The sequence below is a fragment of the Ruditapes philippinarum genome, unplaced genomic scaffold (assembly GCF_026571515.1).
Source record: "Ruditapes philippinarum isolate M1 unplaced genomic scaffold, ASM2657151v2 ctg546_1_1_1_1, whole genome shotgun sequence".
In the NCBI taxonomy this organism is placed as follows: Eukaryota; Metazoa; Mollusca; class Bivalvia; order Venerida; family Veneridae; genus Ruditapes; species Ruditapes philippinarum.
In genome coordinates this window covers 227,986-247,546 of record NW_026852301.1, presented here as the reverse complement: position 1 = coordinate 247,546, position 19,561 = coordinate 227,986, and the positions used below count along the sequence as shown (strand labels likewise).

Genomic DNA, 19,561 nt, shown 5'->3' with positions numbered 1-19,561 from the left:
CGTTTCCCGCTTGAGTGTTTGGGTATTTTCAATTGATAAATATATAACTTTATGAAAAATGTAGCGAACATCTTTAAGCAATGTCATATACACGTGTTGGTGTTGCATGGAAGTCATAGCATTTAGATAAATATGCTTAGATTCAATTTAATTCTACATCCTATATCGCAGCAGATTAACAATATCACCAAAATGTGGCAAAATTTAAACATGATGATGGTGTAAGCTAACTAGGTATTACATACATACATATAAATAGACGTGGCATATGTCAGCTTGTTGTAAGACAGCTTAAATAAAAACTGGATTTGTTATACACATATATTTCTCAGAAAAAAGACACATTTCTTTATCTTTATCACTTTATTTCACGGGAGTGAACTCCAAATGTATCTCAAAATGTAGAAAAATATGCGAATTTCTGCTGATCCAGATGTGCGCTAGAACTTAAACTCGAATCCATAATGTCCTTCTTGCTTGCGGCCCTCAGGCTTTTATACATGTACATCTTCGGGCCTTTATACATCGCATAATGTCGAGCAGCAACCAAGTATAACCCTCTTAATAAAGCTTGGAATCTCTATGTGGCCAGATAATTAAAGACACAAACACACATCACATTATTTATTATTTTATTACCATTATCAACCGGTCACAAATAATTTACAATACGAAATGTATCTGATCTTTTATCTATAAATAAGAGTTTGTAAGTAAACAAGTTTACAAGATTTAACATAATTGATGCTGACTTAACAAAGACTAACCTACTTAGTAGTTGGAATTATGTTACACAGTGCGACGAGAAAGTGTCAAATCACAAAATGGTGCTGATAAAATGAATTAAATGTGTCACAGAATTCGAAAAATGGGACGATTTCATTGGACACAATATAATTTCAATCACTTACCAAGTATGAATACTGACGTACATGAATATTTACAAATAAACATTGAAAAAATAGAGGATACTGGATATGCGTGAGTATATTATGATTATGCGGATACATTTTAGAAATATATGTGTGCCTTTTCCTTAAAAAAGGCCTTATATATAATTCTGTTTAAATACATGTAATTCTATTCTTTAAACGTACAACGTCCAATATAATTCAATATATTTGAGCACGTAATGCAGGGAACTCGTCTGCGAGTCTCATACCATACCATATCATACCCTAGCGAGCTTTCTGGCATTGTGAAAACCTTCTGATTGAGTATAGAAATCATCACCTTAAGTATACTAAGATAGTTGATGTAATTCCCGGAAAATATGGATTAAGTACATTAACACACTGCACCATTGACACACTTCGTCAATGACACACACTTCACAAAAACATTTTAAAGGGACTCCACTGAGTATTTTTTTACTTATGAAAGGGACTAAATTTTTCGATATTAATGTTCCATTTGAAGAAGATCAGAATAATTATTCTAATTGTGAAAAATGACACAAAATTGAAAAGCGTTACAACGTTTTTCACTCAAATCGGACTAGAAATAGCTCAAAAATACGATTTTCAATTTATTTCTTTTTATATTTATTAATTATCTTTTGTATCACCTTCTGTTTTGAAAGCCCCAGCTAGACTTTGTAAGAAATTAAAATTTTATGTTTTTAGTCTTTTGGACCTCAGTGGTGTTCCTTTAACATTGCATGTGCAAGCCTATAGAAAATTAATTTCAATGCTGCTCGTCCTCTTCTTTTTCTATTTTTAGACTATGTCTTTTGACGCCGGAATGCACATTCTTACCAAATTTGAGATTAAATTTGTTCACGCGATACCATTCCGTAAGCTCATCGATTGTCTGCGGCAATTCAACTCCGTTGGTTTCTGGCACAAATGCAAATAGAAACATTGTAACTAAGCACAGTGCTGCATAGATGCAAGCTGGTAGCCATTTAACTTGTTCTGACTGAAAGAAAATAAAATCTTCTATAACATGCTAGAAGTTCATAGCAATATTAATAACTTCAGAAATGTTTTTTTTTGCTCATATAATAAACATGTTGTACTATTATTAACAAATAAGATGGACATGTCTAAAAGCTGATTGAGGATGGGGGATGGCGTGCATATGAAATACTCACAACATTTCGCGAAAAAGGAGCAATCATAGCGCCCACTTTACCCATAAAAGATGCAACCCCAAGGCCAGAATTCCTGAAAATAAATGTAAAATAAAAAGCCTCTGTGTAGCTGTGTAGTGTTTATATTTGATATAGATTTCTCTACATATATCAATCATCATCACCATCACATTCATTCATTCATTCATCATTATCATCATCATTATTGTTGTTGCTATTATTATTGTTATTATTATTATCATTATTATTATAATATAAAGACATATATTAATATTACCTCATATTGGTAGGGTACAACTCCGGGGTGACAACATAGGCGGAGCTAAATGCTCCAGTTATACCCATTTTACCTACCAGGATAAACGCCGTCCCGGCCGCCAACATACTGGTATTGTCTCCTAAAATTATACTTATATTATCGAAAAATATGCCAGATGGATTTGTATTAACACACATTATACTAGTACTCAATGTATGTATTAAAATAGAGAAAATCAGAATCCCTAAAGAACGCCAAAAACGACAAAATTGTAATTGTTGCAGGCGCGGTTTGATTGAGCCTGTTCATGAACGGTAATGGAAAGTTAACGTTATCGCCCCATAACACCAGCTTAAGCAGAATTCAACAATTAACATGAACTTTTATAAAGATTTTGGTTGCAACAATTGTTTTTTTCTATTGTGTCAATTGGCGGCTAACAATTACGCTCCTATACACTATGACACTTTGAACCCCAGATTTCGCAACCATAATAGAATGATTTGAAATTTGAATGAAAACATTATTTATTAGATATTGCCAAGAACAATGAGGAAAGTTGTGTCTTATTTAATGAACAATGCCTAAATTGTATGATATTGATCTAAATCGGAAGATATTTAAACATTAGACATGCAGTTGTCGGATCAAATTAAAAGATATTTCATTAATTGTTAGATATACCCCAATCAATAGATTTATATTAGTATCAATTACAAGTACACAATGGTGAAAGTATGGTGAAAATTGTATAGTGTTAAACGGATTATACTGGTAGATTGCCGAAAATTGAATTAAGTAATCATAAATTTTATCTTAAAAGTGTAGAGTGACAAATAGTGCCGAAAGTTTACCGGCAGTGTAGGTCAAGCCCGTTGCAACAACCAGCCCAAAAGCAGCTATGGCGTGACAGATTATACACGTCCACTTCCGGCCAATTCTACATGTTAAATAATAATTTAGAAAAAGTCTTTTCATATTTGAATACAAACGAGTATTAGATTAAGCAAACAGGATTATTTTTTATTGTTCTTAAATTTTTATTAGAATACATATATGAAATGAATGAAAAAAGCAATATTATGAAAAACAAGGTACAAAATGTTAAAAGAGTAAGCCTGTAGCGAATTCGGATGATTATGATAATGTATCCAGTCAAGCAATGCGTAATAAATCGTTGGAGAATATACAAAATGCATACTTGGCTAGTGCAAAATACTCGAATACAGACGCTGGGTATTCAATAAGCGCACTCAGGAAGAAGTTGATGTATCTGTCTCCATATAGATCCGATGATATCATATACAGTCCATAATATACCAGGCTGTCAACAATCCTGCAGTAAATATATAATACCATTTGAATAAGGGAATAAAATCTACTGGCATTGTACAATAAATAATATACCATTTGAATAAGGGAAAAAAACTACTGGCATTGTATAGTAAATAAAATATATCGTTTGAATAAGGAATAAAATCTACTGGTATTGTATCGTAAATATATCATACCATTTGAATAAGGCAATAAAATCTACTGGCATTGTACAGTAAATATTATACAACTTAAATAAGGGAATAAAATCTACTGGTATTATGCAGTAAATATACTATTTGAATAAGGAAAAAAACTACTGGCGTTGTACAGTAAATAAAATATATCATTTGAATAAGGGAATAACCGTATAATTAAATAATGGCAGAATCCAAAATTCCAAGCGAGAATGGAATTATAAAGTTTAGCAATGTTTTGCATTAGTATTCAGATACATGTATTGGAAAACGTTTTATAAAGGGATCTAATAAGCGTCTTAGTAGATTGCATTCCCTTTTTATCAAATGATATAATATATTTACTGTAAAATTACAGTAGATTTTATGCCCTTATTCAAATTGTATAATATATTTACTGTACACTACCAGTAGATTTTATTCCTTATTCAAATGAAATATTTTATTTTATTTACTGTACAATGCCAGTAGTTTTTTCCAACAAGCTTTTCAAATGCTATCTATATTTAGCTTTTTTTTCTCTATGCAGAACGCGCACGCGAGAAATATTTTCCGCGTTGATATGGAATTGGCAATTTGTAAAAAGCTTAGTATGAGATACAAAGCCGTGTAACTGTCCAAGGTGTTTAACCGCTATTTTTACCTTTCCCAGAATATCGAAAAATTTGATAGTGAAGTTATATTTGAATATGCATAAATCGAACTGGGACTGTTAAATAAAATCCAAAAAGCCTACAACAATAACAACAACCAAACTTAAAGCCATAGAGCACGCATTACTTTTGATTGTTTCTGGACATTGTGTTTATTCATTGGTTGCGTGTTGTACGTTTTTTCGTTATGGGTCTATGTCTTTATAAAATCATTAAATTTATTTGATATTACTTGTACATAGATGTCATTATAAAATCATTAAATTTATTTGATATTACTTGTACACAGATTCAAATTTGCGTATTCAGGTATGACGACAATTTCAAGCTGTAATCAAGCAACCCGTTTCATGACATCTTTATCATGTTGACATGATTCTCGACATAAGGTGATAATGTCAAATCTTCATTGCGAATGAATAAATTAAAACGTGATTAGGAACAAAATAGCAGACGAGTATGAAAAAAAGATGCAACTGATTATTGACAAATGAGCCGCGTTACGACAAAACCAACATAATGGGTTTGCGACCAGCATGGATCCAGACCAGCCTGCGCATCCGTGTAGTCTGATCAGGATCCATGCTGTTCGCTTACAGACCCTATAACAAGTAGAGAAACTGAAAGCGAACAGCATGGCTGGTCTGGATCCATGCTGGTCGCAAACCCATTATGATGGTTTTGTCGTGACGCGGCTCAAATTATTAGTAATTTAATGGATGGTCACGTACAACATGTTTAGGTTCTTATATAGATATACTTTCTGATACAAGTATGCTAATCTAGAAATAGGATAATTTTATATCACGGGTATTTTGTCAGCTTATTTATCGCTGGGGCTTTAAAGTAAAGTATTTTACGTTTGAAATCTTTGCGAATGGCCACACAGTTAATGATTTTGCATTTTAACGCTCCTCAAACTAGATGCAATAACTATTGCTTTTATGAGTGACAATAAAGGGGAGCGGTGGCCTAGTGGTTAAGGTGTCTGCCTCTTAACCCATAGATCATGGGTTCGAGCCTTACTCAGATCACGACCGTGTTTCTTCATATGACACCAGTACTGGTTGGTTCCAGGAAGCTGACTCGAAAGTGATTAATATAATTTATGTTCTTGCAACTTGTTTCGCAATCGAGCTAAAAATATGTTTAAACTATGAATGACAATTTAATCATAAAGCAGAACTGGCATGTTTTGAAAAGTCGAAATGATATGAAATGAAGTGATCTTTTTATAAGTTTGATCGGTTCAGTCCCAGTTAAAGGAATAGCCCCCGATCCAATCCATGCAAAAGAACAAAGAATCTTTGCGAATCATATAGCACGTGGTTCTTTAAGCTCTTTTTTGATTTCCTTATAAGACACACTGAAACTATAAAATTAATTAGGTGGCTTTTTGTCAGCATCATCTAAGGCACTAGAGGGCACCTGAGTAGAACCACTGACGGTCCGTAAGCTATAGCTGAATAGCTTTCTCACATGAAGGAATCCAAAGTCCCTGGTGAAAACCCTCGGATGTGAGGACCCACAACTTTGATGGCCAAGTGATTTAAAGTCAACTACCTTAACCATTCAGCAACTAGCCCTCTAGTATAATCTAATCTTCTTGTCGGTTGTACATGCTAGTACTGGTCGTATTAATAATAAGTGTGTATCTGACAAAATCATTCTAGTGCATAACATAGATATAGCATTAAATATCAGACACCACCTTTACAAACTTTACCAGATGTCATATTATTACATCTTATAAGTGCAAAGTCACGTTACGCTTCTGCTTGAATATTAATACTATGAACCTCAATAATTTTATGCACCACATCGTTTGATCCGGCCATCATAATGAAATGCAAATACATCTGCAAACTAACTCTTGCCACACTAAATATCTTAGATGAACTTTTACAGTTTGCAATAATGGTAAAGCTTCTGTCATTTGTAGGAAAAGTACTAAGGTTATTTGTATTATTGTGTATAAGTATTAATCAGTCTTATTGCCCTAGTTATCGGGCAAGTTGTATACCTGTAATTATAGAAAGGTTAGACTCTCTGCTACATGTACGTATGTGCAATAAAACTCGAGAAAACCTAACACGGTAATAACAAAATCATTTGAACCTTCCAACTGTCATGTCATGAATAGTGAAAGGTGCATATCATGATCAGATGACACGAATGAGCAAGCTTATCTGTCTACACAGGTCGCATGAGTTCATTCAGTTGCCGCCAGCCGGCCAAGGGCTTACTTACCACGTATACCACATTATCAAAGAAACTTTGAAAATGTTTTTGTGTCGAACTATATCCAATACACTGTATTCCTTCACCGCTACTTCTACCTCCTCTTTCTGCTCTCCGACCAAACTCTTTAGTTCCTGCACACCGTTTTCTGTTTTATCCCCCTGATGTTCATGTAGTTTCGCCTTCAGTTCATATTCAGGAGTCGTTTCACTTAGACCTATCTTTTCCAGGACTTGTTCATAATTCTTGTTATTCCATTTGCATGCATTTTTTATGATAGCTTTTGCGCGATCAATCTGACCGTTTGCAATTACCCATCTTAGAGATTCATCTAACATCCTAGAATCAACGATGTATTTGACAAATAAGAAGTGCAGTTGAATTATGAATAATTTTTAGTTATAATAAACTCGATAAATTTTTATCAATCTAAAGCATTATATTTATGGAAAGCAATAAAATGGTGTAAAATACCACGAGATACGCACAAATTTGTGTTTTCGTTTATTAAATAGAAAAGAAAACAGATTCCCTCAAGGAAACCCAACGCGGCAAAATTTAAAACGTTACAGGTTTGGTTTGATTATACCTCTTTATGGACGGTAGTGGTTATTGTAAGCTTCCGTCATCAGCTTAAGCGGAATCAAACATTTAACATGATCTGGTAAAATAAAATTTGGTATTGACCTTCTTGTACATGATTTTCGCAAGGATAAGGACTAACACCCATATATCTACATCATTCGCATCTTTTCGGTCTTTTCCGTCAAACTTCGGATATTCAAAGTAATAGCCGAGATGTTCCGATTCCAACATCCGTTTCGAATAAACTAACTGTGAAAATCTATAGGAGACATGTTTTATATTCTACAATAAATGACATGTATATTCAACATACCACCACTGAAATATTGACCAGGCGCTCATCAGAGCGTATGTTATCTGTAGGTATCGCCATGACACATTTCTCAACGCGTACGCTATAGGCGACATTATGCAGATTGCGGTGGTCCACATTGCAAGAGCTAGGACTTCCGTGTAATGTCTAACTTCTGTCGGGAATGTCTCCAAGGCTAAAGTTGTACCAGATAATGCACCCTGTTTTTGTTGATGATAAATAACATATTCGAAAAAACAGTTACCCCCACCAAGCTCCACTTTTCGGTAAAATGAAGAACTAGTAGTTATATGAATAAAATGAGTATTGCAGGTAGGACTTGCCATACAAGGTTTGAAGTTTCTCAGGTGTGCTCTTCGATTGAGGTTTTGTTATAACATATCCAAGTGACCTAGCCCCATTGTGTGGGGACCGATCTCTCTCATTGGATTCATCACTTACAACAGGACATACAAGTATAAGTTACTCAAGACTCGGGGCCCGGCTCAGGAAATCAGTGGAAGTTATGACTCTATGATGCAAGTCCGTTAGACGGTTCGTGTTTCTTTGAGCCGAGCAACACAGGTTGACGGCATCAACGTGTGAAGTTTGAATGATAAATCTTTCTTAGTATTAAAGTTATGATAATGAACGACAATTAAACCGAAAAGGTGGGGAAAAACGTGGACACCATCGCCGACACCGACGAATCGGTTATGACAATAGCCCAAGATTTTCTTCGAAAAGTGAAGCAAAATAAATTAATCAAATGTGACCGTGAAATTGTTTTGAAAATCAGGCTAAGCTACATGAAATATTTTCATTTATTTTTTGCATTTATGAATTATTTGTATTAACTACAAACTTTTTAGATGTTAAAAACTACTGGTTGATTTTGAAAAACAAATGGGGGCGGCACACTTCATGACACCTTACGTTGAATTTTTGATCTACTAGTATTTTAGTTATATTTTTTTATTTTTATACACAAATGGAGGCACACTTCATGGCACCTTACGTTGAATTATTGATCTACTAGTATTAGTTATATTTTTTTATTTTGATACAGAAATGGAGGCATACTTCATGGCACCTTACGTTAGTATTAGTTATATTTTTTTTATTTTGATACAGAAATGGAGGCACACTTCATGACACCTTACGTTGAATTATTTATCTACTAGTATTAGTTATATTAATTTTTTTTATTTTGATAAATACCTGACATACAGCTCCCGTCAAAATTCTCAAAATAACAAAAACAGTGTAGTTGCTACTAAAAGCTGTCCCAAAAACGATTCCGAACAATATCATGTGACTAAACACCATCACGGGCTTCCGGCCAAACCTATCTGTGAAAAACAATATTCACATATGAAGCAAAAACATATTTCTGTGGATTGTTTTTATATATTCTTTATCTCTTTTTTGCATTGCTATGTTACAAGAATAAACTTTACTTTTTACATAAATTTATACATTCCGTCTATTATTCATAATCAGAACATCACCGTTGCAAAAATAAACAGGAAAGTTTTGATTATTTCAATTTTATCTTCTATACATTCCTCACTTTAAGAATTCAAATGATCGGTTGTACTTTTCTAAGTAGTTATTTAGGGGCAAACGTTTGATAATCTAAATTAAATTTGATAGTGTTTTTGGCATTGGTACAAAGTAATTCTTTCCTCTATATTTTAGCTATATGTCAAGAAAGACTTACAAGTCTCGCTTGATAGAAGAGGATAAAAGAATCTTGGCTTTGACATAATTATATCTAAGTTTATATGTCTTTTTAGGGCATACAATATTATACAGTAGTGTGTGCATTATGATTAAACATATATTTAAAAGTTCACTCAGTAACTTGTTATTTAAAAGTACTGTTTAAAATACTGAACAACATAATCCCTTAAGAAGGCCCATAACGGCAAAGTTGGAAATGTTGCAGGCAATGGCAGCTTCGGCATCTCGACCTTTCTGTCGTTTTTCAGTTTGCTAATTCGCCAAGAAATTCAAATAAGTACAACATTAATACCTATAGTTTTTATATATTCTGAACAGGATTACCGTTATGCTTAAAGATGTGGCAAAGAGATTATTTGTACCTGACAATTTAGGACAAGCAAAAGTTCCGAGAGTCATGTCAACTAGGTGTCTGTTATGATAAAAAATATTTTGAAGAACATATTGAACCTGGTAATGTAGAGAAAACAAAGGTTTCTAGCGTCATGTCAACTAGGTGGCTGTTATGAACAATGGAATTTTGAACCTTGTAAGTTGGGGAAAACATACGTTTCTAACGTCATGTCAACTAATTGTCTGTTATGATCAAATATGAGACCAAGAAATTATTTGTACTTGTACCTGACAATGTAGGGAAAACAAATGTTCCTAGCATCATACCAACAATAAGAAGTGTCTGTGTGAGCTCTGCAAACTCTGCATTCTCACAAACAAAATCCCACTACAAGACAGAAATGAAATGACAGATTTTATAATTCAACTGTATACATATATCTATCGAGCATACAAATGTACAAATGTTATGTATAAGGTACGTATAAATACCTTAGCTATTTGGTAATAATCTAATGACATACTCATATAGGAGTGCATGCTATGTTTCATTTAAAGCATACACATGTAAAAGTGCGTTGCAAAATATTTGTTAGCCTATGTAATTACAGACATGATCCCACTTTTCGTGACGAGCTTGAATTAGAATACTTTTCTCATCAATTTTATTTACATGACTATGCATTAAGTTTACATGCCTCTATAACGAATTAGAGTTACTTCTGTTTCAAATTTGCGTTGCTTCTCTCATCATTTTTATTAAAATAAATTTGAATTATTCGGACTCTTAAACGATTCTGAGTGATTTCTTATATTTATGTCTTAAATTTAATCTATCTCTGTTACAAAGTTGTTTTGATTTATCTCAATTACGAATTTGATTTATCTCAATTACGAATTTGATTCGATTTACTTCAGTTACCAATCTGATTTACTTCAACTGCGATCGGATTTACCTCAGATATAAACTTGATTTGATCTACGCCAGTTACGAATTTGATTCGATTTACTTCAGTTACGAATTTGAATCACGTCAATTATGGATTGGTGTTACCTCATATACAAACTTGTTTTAATTGACCCCAGTTACAAATTTAATTAACTAAGTTACGATCATTATGACTTACCTCAGTTACAAAAGATTGTTCTGTAGGAATATCATAATCCCAGCCGTGGGTACATTTTGTTGTGGTGACCTTGACCTTGTCTGTCGAGTTATCAGTTGTCACGATGGAACATTGCTGGTACTGTACATCTATTCCGGTCCGGTTGGCAATAAATGAAGCATTTGGTGGTGCTTTACATTGAAACGCTGGCCTATACCCTAACAATAAAATTATTAACATCAAACAATAGTTGTATATGACACGTATTTGATTTTGGTTTATACAGAATTTATTTTAGTTCGATTGTGTAGGAAGCTATAAGCTTATAGACACCCTTTCAAATTTGATGTTGCAGAGCCAATGGCAATCAAACAGTTTAAAATAATCCTCTCGTAATTTAATGCAGAAGTAAGGTGTTCAGTTTGGAAAGTAAAAATAAAATAATTTCCCCTTAAAATACGATTTTATTATCCAGCTAGGTTTTCATTTATATCTGATTTCATAAATTTAACACGAAATGGTGCCACTTCCAGGTTTGACGTGTAGTAAAAGGCACTATTTTTGATTTAATACATCCTGTCATCATATTTCTTGGGTAAAACCTGTTTCATATTAGTATCTAAGCCTAGGACATTAGTGTTGTTTGCGTCGTTGTAATATTCTTTTTCTTACATAATTCAAGGGAACAGTTTGAAAGTACGATGCAATACCAAAGATGTACAACAGCTTGTGTCACAGAGAATAAAACACAATGCAATAGCAAAATTATGTACATTATACTGGAAAGGATTAATACACAGTGTAGTAGTACAGTTGTGTATGTAAGTGAATAACACACAATGCAATAGCACAATTGTGTACAAGAGAATAAAACTCAGTACATAGCAAATAATGTTTTAACACGTAGTGTCACAAGTTCAGAGAATGATACAACTTGAATCTGTGGTCAAATTAATACATCAAAAACATAAGGTTACATTTATATATTTTTCTTTAAAAGTGTATTATCAAATTTTATTGACATCAATCATAAGTTAGGTTAGACACAATGCCAAACTTTTTATTGTTAATTGATAATTGGTTTCATCAATACAGCTTCTATCACTTCCGTACACCAATAAAAGAGATGTGGTGTTCTTACACAAAGCATAAGGTATATTTGATAGACTTATTTGACATTTGTAATAAGTAGCTCGAAATGCTTCTTCCGTTTCTAAGGAACTTTTGCATTGTAAAAAAGTCTATAGAGCAATAATGGACCGCTCGCAATAAAGTCCACCATTGTTTTGTAAAAGAATATTTGGCTTTAGAAAATAATTTTACATTTGCATATATAGATTCATTACAACCATTAAACCATCCATTATTTAGCTAACGAATACAAAATATTAAAGGTCGAAGCTCATTGTAGTTTTGGAAATCTGGAACCAGCACCCCCACCACCCTTAAAAAACAACAACAAATAACAAAACAGAATGATCTTGCTTTCTGGACATGATTTGTAATCATATGTTAAGTGTTTACATCTATGCATGTACAATGTATATAATAAAATATTGTTATTGATATATTAAATGTAAAATTGTGTTGTTTCCATAATTTTGGCCGATTCTCGACAGAGTTGTTACATTGAATGTCTCTATTATTTAACACACACGGATACTGTACATTAACATAAAAAGATATTCTTGAACAAAATTTGATGCTGCTATTTTACGTAGGGTTAAATCATTTAGCAATGACTTTGTGCACATGACATTTACACTGTAGCAGATATACTAAACACATTTATTTTTTACAGGTATTTTGGAATTATTCTTTATTGAAAATTTAAACAAAACATTTGTAAATTAGGAAGAGATATAGCTTTTTAACCTTTATGTGTAGAAAATCCTACAAGCATGCAGTTTTAGTATATACTTTTAAATGATAATGTATACACAGTTTAAGGGGGAGCCTTTCAAATTGTAATGTAAAAATAGTAAAATGTAAATAATAAACAGCAAATTCAATTTCTTTTTCTATAAATACAGGATTCATTTTCATCTTGTGGAATGAAACTTATCATATTTCATTCGTGGCTACTGCTATTCGTGAAATATTTATTTTCAGGCCACGCGATGAAAACATATCCTGTATTTATAAAGAAAAACTTGAATATCCCCTATATAATTATAGTTTATTATCATGTTTCATCATACAATGTGTACATGTTGAAAGTTTGCATAAGCGAAAATTACTATTGTATGTATATAGAGGATATGATAGATTTCAAAACTTGATCATGTACATAGATAATGTTCGCATATATTTGAATACTTGTGTTTCAATCAATCTATGGTAAATTAACTTGGAAACTATGGTTCATGTAGAGAGTGTTCATGTACAGTTAAATATCATAATACTTTAACGAACAACGTCATTGTTACTATTGTAATACTGATCAAAACTGAAAAAAAAGATAAAAAACAACAACAAAAAACGACCAATCAAACCGAACAGACAGTCACGGAAATATAACTATTTCATTATACATGCACAATTTAATACTATTTAAACTTTATTATCATTTTACCGCCACAAGTTAATTACTTCTCATGAAAATATTTTTTTGCACTTTAACGTGAACCACTATATACTAATTAACATGTTATTTTCATGTATATATTTCATATTTCATTTTGAGTCACTCTATCATGTATGCATATAGTTTTAAATTAATTTGTAATTTTTTCTTGAAGAAAATATTTTTACTTAAATCCAATATTTTCTAAAATATTTGCAGACTGACTGGCCGGACAAGTATTTCTCAACCTTAGACAGGATCTTAGAAGTAAATGTGTATATTATTTATAGATAGACATTCCTTCAGTATCTGGAATGTGGCAAAAGTCCTTCAGTATTTGTAATAAAATGAAAGGCATTAATTCTTAAAAAAGGAAGGAAGAAAACACAAAACAACAACAACAACAACAACAACAACAACAACAACAACAACAACAACAACAACAACAACAACAAAGATACCACCACCACCACCACCACCACCACCAACAACAACCAACCAACCAACCAACCAACCAACAATATGAGTATTATTATATATCTTACACGCATTGATAATATCTCGATTCAGTAGTTATTATTTTGACTTATTTTGTGCCTTTGTTTTAATTTGTAAAAGAAATATGGTATATAAGAACAGATATGGCAACAAAGTGCTTGCTCCCTTCATTCGATCACAAGAAAAATAAGCTTTTGTTTCACATATTTATTTTGTTGTCCTCTGTATTGTTTATATGATACTTATCTGTTTGTTAACAATGATAATTTTGATAAACATGTTACCTAGACAGAGATATTTTCAGTGTGTGAGATACCAGAAAGTGATGTAGGTTGGTCAATATGATAATTATCAGATAAACTTGCTTTCATCACTGACCTTGACCTTAAAGGTCAAAAGTATATCAATTAATCAGACTTCTGTTTGGCATACCTTGGCTCCATTTAATTGATAAACATATCCATCATCATACTATTTGTAATGAAGTTGCCTGTTTTTATTTGATATAATTGAAGATATACTATACTTTTAAAAATTCTATGTCAGAAAATATTGATAATTGCTACACAGTCTCTTTCGTAAATATAAAATAAACACCTTTTGACTTTTCACAAAGTTTGTAATGATATGTTTGAAATTTTACAAACTATATATAGTCACAATATGAATATATAGTGTCATTTAAAAAACTGACAGTTTATTTAAGAAAAGACTATCTTTACTTGGCCTGTTGTAGGGAACGCAGCTTCCCATACATAGTTTACTCTTTCTTTTATTCAAATTATACATATTCAGTAAGAATTTCATAGATTTCAATAAATTTCTGTACTCCAGGATGACGATAGTATATCTTTAACCAAGTCCATTTGGGTGAATTGGAAGGATGTCTATCCTAGGGAGAGATTGAGATTGCATGACAAATAGAGATGACCTTGTGGTTTATAGGAGTTATGGTCATAGGTTCGACGCCAACTGGGATGACGATCATAGTTTCTCCATAGGACTGACTCCAGCTATTAGTTATTGATGCAGTAGTCAGGACCGCACGAGTGTTTGGTTTAAGATTATAGGCATATTTAAGCTAGCGCTGCGGAGTAGTAGACGATCATAGTTTCCTGATATGGCTTACACCAATTATGAGCTATTGTTGCAGTAAGCTGAACCCGCATGTGAGTTTGGTTTAAGACCATATGTATATATAAGCTGGCCCAGCGGAATATCGAACTTGATAGTCCTAGATTTGTACACATTCAGACTTAATTATCACTAAGTCTTAAGAAAAATAACTTAGTGTCACGTAATCTAAGCTTATGTGTCATATATCTCTTACCTTTTCATATTTACATAACACTCTTCCCTTGATACATTTATCATGTTTACAAACTTTTTATCTGTAACAATCTAATATAACTACTGTATGGAGATGTCAATACGTTTTTGCCTAAAGGGGTGCGTTCTTTTACTAATTAATTTAAAAACTTTTGCAGCCGCTTTTAGTTTTTAATAAAAAAAAATAAAAGACCTTTTTTCAAGCAAAGGAAAAAAAATTGATAATACATTTCTATAATTATAACTGCTGTTGTCATGATGAAAGTTTATAATTATAGCCTTAAAAGTTAATATTAAAAAACGAAAAATTGATGTCGGTCTAATATATATTAAGTCGAGTCAGCAAATATTAGTTGGCAAGGTATTGCACAATCTGGAAAGACTTCCGTGAAGTCGTACATGCTTTCCGGACGAAACAAACCTGACAATCCTGGGACAGAATATATATATTGCTATGATGTAATAAATATGATAAATATGAAGTGTATTCATTTACTAAAAAAGACACGCCATGTATGGGCTGACTATATTTAGTGAATAACAGTTGCATTAATTTGTCCTGAGATTTACAAGGACAAAGTACAATGATGTTTTATTTCACAAAACTCACAGAATCATCCTGATTTGCGTTAATTATTGAACAAATCTGGAGGTTGGTGATCCTTTGAAAGCATTAACCACAACAAAATTACATGAACATTGAGGACTCGGTTTGATTATGTCTTTGCGTGAGTATGAAAAAGTACAATATCCCTTACGCCCCATAACACCGGCTTTAGCGGTTCTCAAGAGCGATACTCAATTTTCAACATTTAAAAGTGCTGGAATCAATGGTCCATAAGGACCAGAAAAATATAACAACATTGAAGCCATATCTTTTCTGCTAATGTGCATACTTACCATAGAAATTATCACACTGGATATGACATATTTATGGTAAAATTTGTTCATATATCTACATTCGACAGTTCATTGACATTTGACTTCACAAATATTTTATCTGTTAGGTTAAGGTTAGGTAAAATAAACCATGATATGTAGTATGATTTCACGTGTCAAGGTCAAAGCTTAAAAAGTTACTAAGATTCAGATATTATATTATACATGTTTTCGTATTCATATTTCTTCGACAAGAAATGTATGAAATGTCAGGCTCCAAAATTTCTGTGATAATGGAATACATTGCTTTAAGTCAGAATAGGAGGTGTTGGAGTTGATTTTATAAGTATATGTTCTCAGGTCCGAATATGCATACACTGTTAAATTATTTTAACCGGTAACCTGAAATGCCGACCACCCACCCTCTCTAGACCGGACATATGTCCTTGTCCATTTTCTTGCTATATAATTTATCCCTTTAAATTCCGGATATCTCTTAATTATGGACGAGTTTTACGGCTTACAAATACTTATTGCAAGACAATTCTCCTGTAATCCGGTCTAACGTTATTCATTTCGTGGACGTTTCTTCCGGTTTGCATATTTCCAGGTCGAACATGGATGCAAATAGAAAAGTTTGCATGTTTAAAGGTAGACAATTTATGTACATGGTCAGGTTTGCATATGTCAAGGTCATTCATATATATATAAATGGACAGGTTCGAGGATCATGTTTTAAGGTCGAACTTATGTATGTGGACAGTTTTTATATTTCAAGGTGCATGTAAATGGCAAGGTTTGTATGTTTAAAGGTCGAACATTTATGTACATGGACAGGATTGCATTATCAAATTCGAACATGAATGCATAATAATGGCAAACTTTGTATGTTTAAAAGTCGAGCAATTATGTACCTGGACAGTTTTTCATATTTTTAGGTCGAACATGCATGCAAATGACAAGGTTTGTATGTTTAAAGGTCGAACATTTATGAACATGAACTGGTTTGCATATTTATGATCGAACATGCATGCAAATGACAAGGTTTGCATATTTCAAGGTCGAACATGCATGTTTAGGCCATGTTTGCATGTTTAAGGTCGCGTACTATTTATGCCTATGACTAGTTTCGAATGATTTAGTGTTGAATTTATATGTAAGATCAAGTTTATATTTATCAGCATTGAAGCACGCTTTGCGATTTGAAAACAAGATTTAAAATCATGTTGGCCATTAAAAACGAAGTGTAAACGTCATTTATCAAACAATGAATACATATACATGTAAAGGGATACGGGCATTTGTCACTGTTTCAAAAGGGATTCGGTCTTTTCTTAGTATTTTAATAGAGATACGGGCATTTGCCACTAGATCTATCTTTTTATTTATTCCCTTTTTTCTAAAAATAACAACAATATGTATCTTTAAAACTTAAAAAAATAACCGCGGTCAACACTGGCCTATGCCGAGTGTTCTTATACTGTAACAATATTTTTAATGCTTTCAAATGATAAACACACGATAATTTCGTCCGACATGTACCGGTATGAGGACGGTAAATAGCCTGCGGAATTACCGGAAGTCAAAGAGGAAACAAACAGCTTACGGCCGAAAAGAAGCACACTCGTGGCTTACCTATAAATACGATACTTAGCTGATGAATCACCCAGGAAACACAAATGAATAGATATGATGACAGTTGTTTCCACTGGTATTTTCCCCACGGATCCAAAGTTCTCCAAATATGGTCAACATTTATATCTTCAACATTGATTCTCGTCATTTCGTCTGTCTGAGTGAAGTTCAATTTATTTTAGTACTACATAAATCCAGCAGTATCACTATAAACAATTCCTCATATATTCTAATATCAATTTAAATAATTCAAGTCTTCTCATTAAAAACAATTATATATTTTTCAATTCGACGTCGAAATAATTTTCTGAACAATCTAGCACTGAGTTTTGCTTCTATTACAATGCCGTTTGCATATCTGTATTTAATGTATGCAAATAAACGAATTGGTACAAGTAATTAAAACCTTTATCAGATGGGTACATTTAAATCATGTAAGTATATCAAATTCAACGTCATGCTTTTATCAATGGATACTATATATGTATATTAATGATAATATATATAACATAATATTATAATTAAATAAGCCAGAAAGTGGCCATGTTGTATTTTTCGGGATTTTTTTTAAGTTGCATAGTTGTGTGTACTTGAGATTTTTAAGATACTCTTAAGTGTCAGAACAAAACGTTTTTTCACTCAAAACTACGGTGTCCAAAATTTAGTACTAAATTTCGCATGTCTTAAAATTCGCTGGTCTCTCAAGAGATTATTATCGCCTTTCTATAGACCAGGAACACTAATACTTGCGAAATTTAACAATTTCGCCTCGATAATTATTGTCTTAGTTTTCGTATGTTGCGTGTTCCTCACGCGATAATTATCGAGGTGAAGTTTTCAAATTTCACTAGTATTCATTAAGTTTCCATGTTCTCTAAACAAGAGGGTCAAGATGACTTTAGATCGCTCACCTGACCCATCGAACCCCTCCGAACAATTACCTAGACAAGCATTCTGACCAAGTTTCATGACAGGTGAGTCAAAATGTGACCACTAGAGTGTTAACAAGGATTTTCCATATTTGAGCAGTGTGAACTAGTTTTTGACCCCAGATGACCCATATTCAAACCTGACCTAGAGATCATCAAAACAAAATTTGAGACTAATTTCCAGGATATTTCGATCAAAACAGTAGCCGCTAGAGTGTTAACAAGATTTTTCTATTTTTAGCTCCTGTGACCTAGTTGTACATCCGAGATGACCCATGTTCCAACTCACATGAGTAATTACCTAGACAAGCATTCTAACCAAGTTTGTTCAAGGTTTTTCTATTTTCAGCTCCTGTGACCTTTTTCATCCGAGATGAACTATGTTCAAACTCTTTTGAGCTATTACCTAGACAAGCATCCTGACAAAGTTTGATGATGATTGAATCAAAAATGTGACCACTAGAGTGTTAACAAGGTTACCTATTTTTAGCTCTTGTGACCTAGTTTTTCATCCAAGATGACCCATATTCGAACTCATCCGAGTACTTACGGATCGCTCGAGAGACTTGCGAAATTTAAGACATGCAAAATTTAGTCCTTTAGGGGCGATAATTATCGCGTGTTAGTAGCGAAAATTTTTGTGGACGAAATAGGACACCATACAAAACATACAAAATACGAGACTACAAATCAAGAGAGAAGGCGACATACAGGGTACACAGCATCTAACAATATCCCGTCGTATAGGACATAAAAGAAACACTTCAAAAGAAATTGTTTTACCGATCGTGTATCCGATTTTGAGTTAAGAAGTAGTTTTTTTTATTATGAACAATATATATTTTAGCGCTTGTATTCTGTTTCATTAGTTGATTAAAATAGACGAAACGTATACATCAAGATG

General features: G+C 32.8%; 1 protein-coding gene across 1 annotated transcript; it reads right to left on the bottom strand.

Annotated features, from left to right (window-relative positions):
• Positions 1 to 625: 625 nt before the first annotated feature.
• On the bottom strand, positions 626 to 18,105 carry LOC132755571 (organic anion transporter 3-like). The gene is made up of 11 exons (XM_060746460.1): positions 17,729 to 18,105; positions 10,843 to 11,039; positions 10,004 to 10,103; positions 8,858 to 8,988; positions 7,658 to 7,857; positions 6,769 to 7,098; positions 3,556 to 3,690; positions 3,209 to 3,294; positions 2,373 to 2,493; positions 2,096 to 2,168; positions 626 to 1,920 (listed from the first exon to the last, which is right to left on the bottom strand). Exons 1-11 carry the CDS (start codon positions 17,874 to 17,876, stop codon positions 1,687 to 1,689), a joined length of 1,755 nt encoding a protein of 584 aa, XP_060602443.1. The 5' UTR covers positions 17,877 to 18,105; the 3' UTR covers positions 626 to 1,686.
• Positions 18,106 to 19,561: the final 1,456 nt, after the last annotated feature.

Coding starts and splice junctions, on each gene's coding strand:
- LOC132755571 (XM_060746460.1), bottom strand. CDS start 17,876: ATGACGAGAATCAATGTTGAAGATATAAATGTTGACCATATTTGGAGA. Junction 10,104..10,842: donor AACAATCTTTTGTAACTGAG/GTAAGTCATAAT, acceptor TCTGTCTTGTAG/TGGGATTTTGTTTGTGAGAA. Junction 3,295..3,555: donor GAGTATTTTGCACTAGCCAA/GTATGCATTTTG, acceptor TTTAACATGTAG/AATTGGCCGGAAGTGGACGT.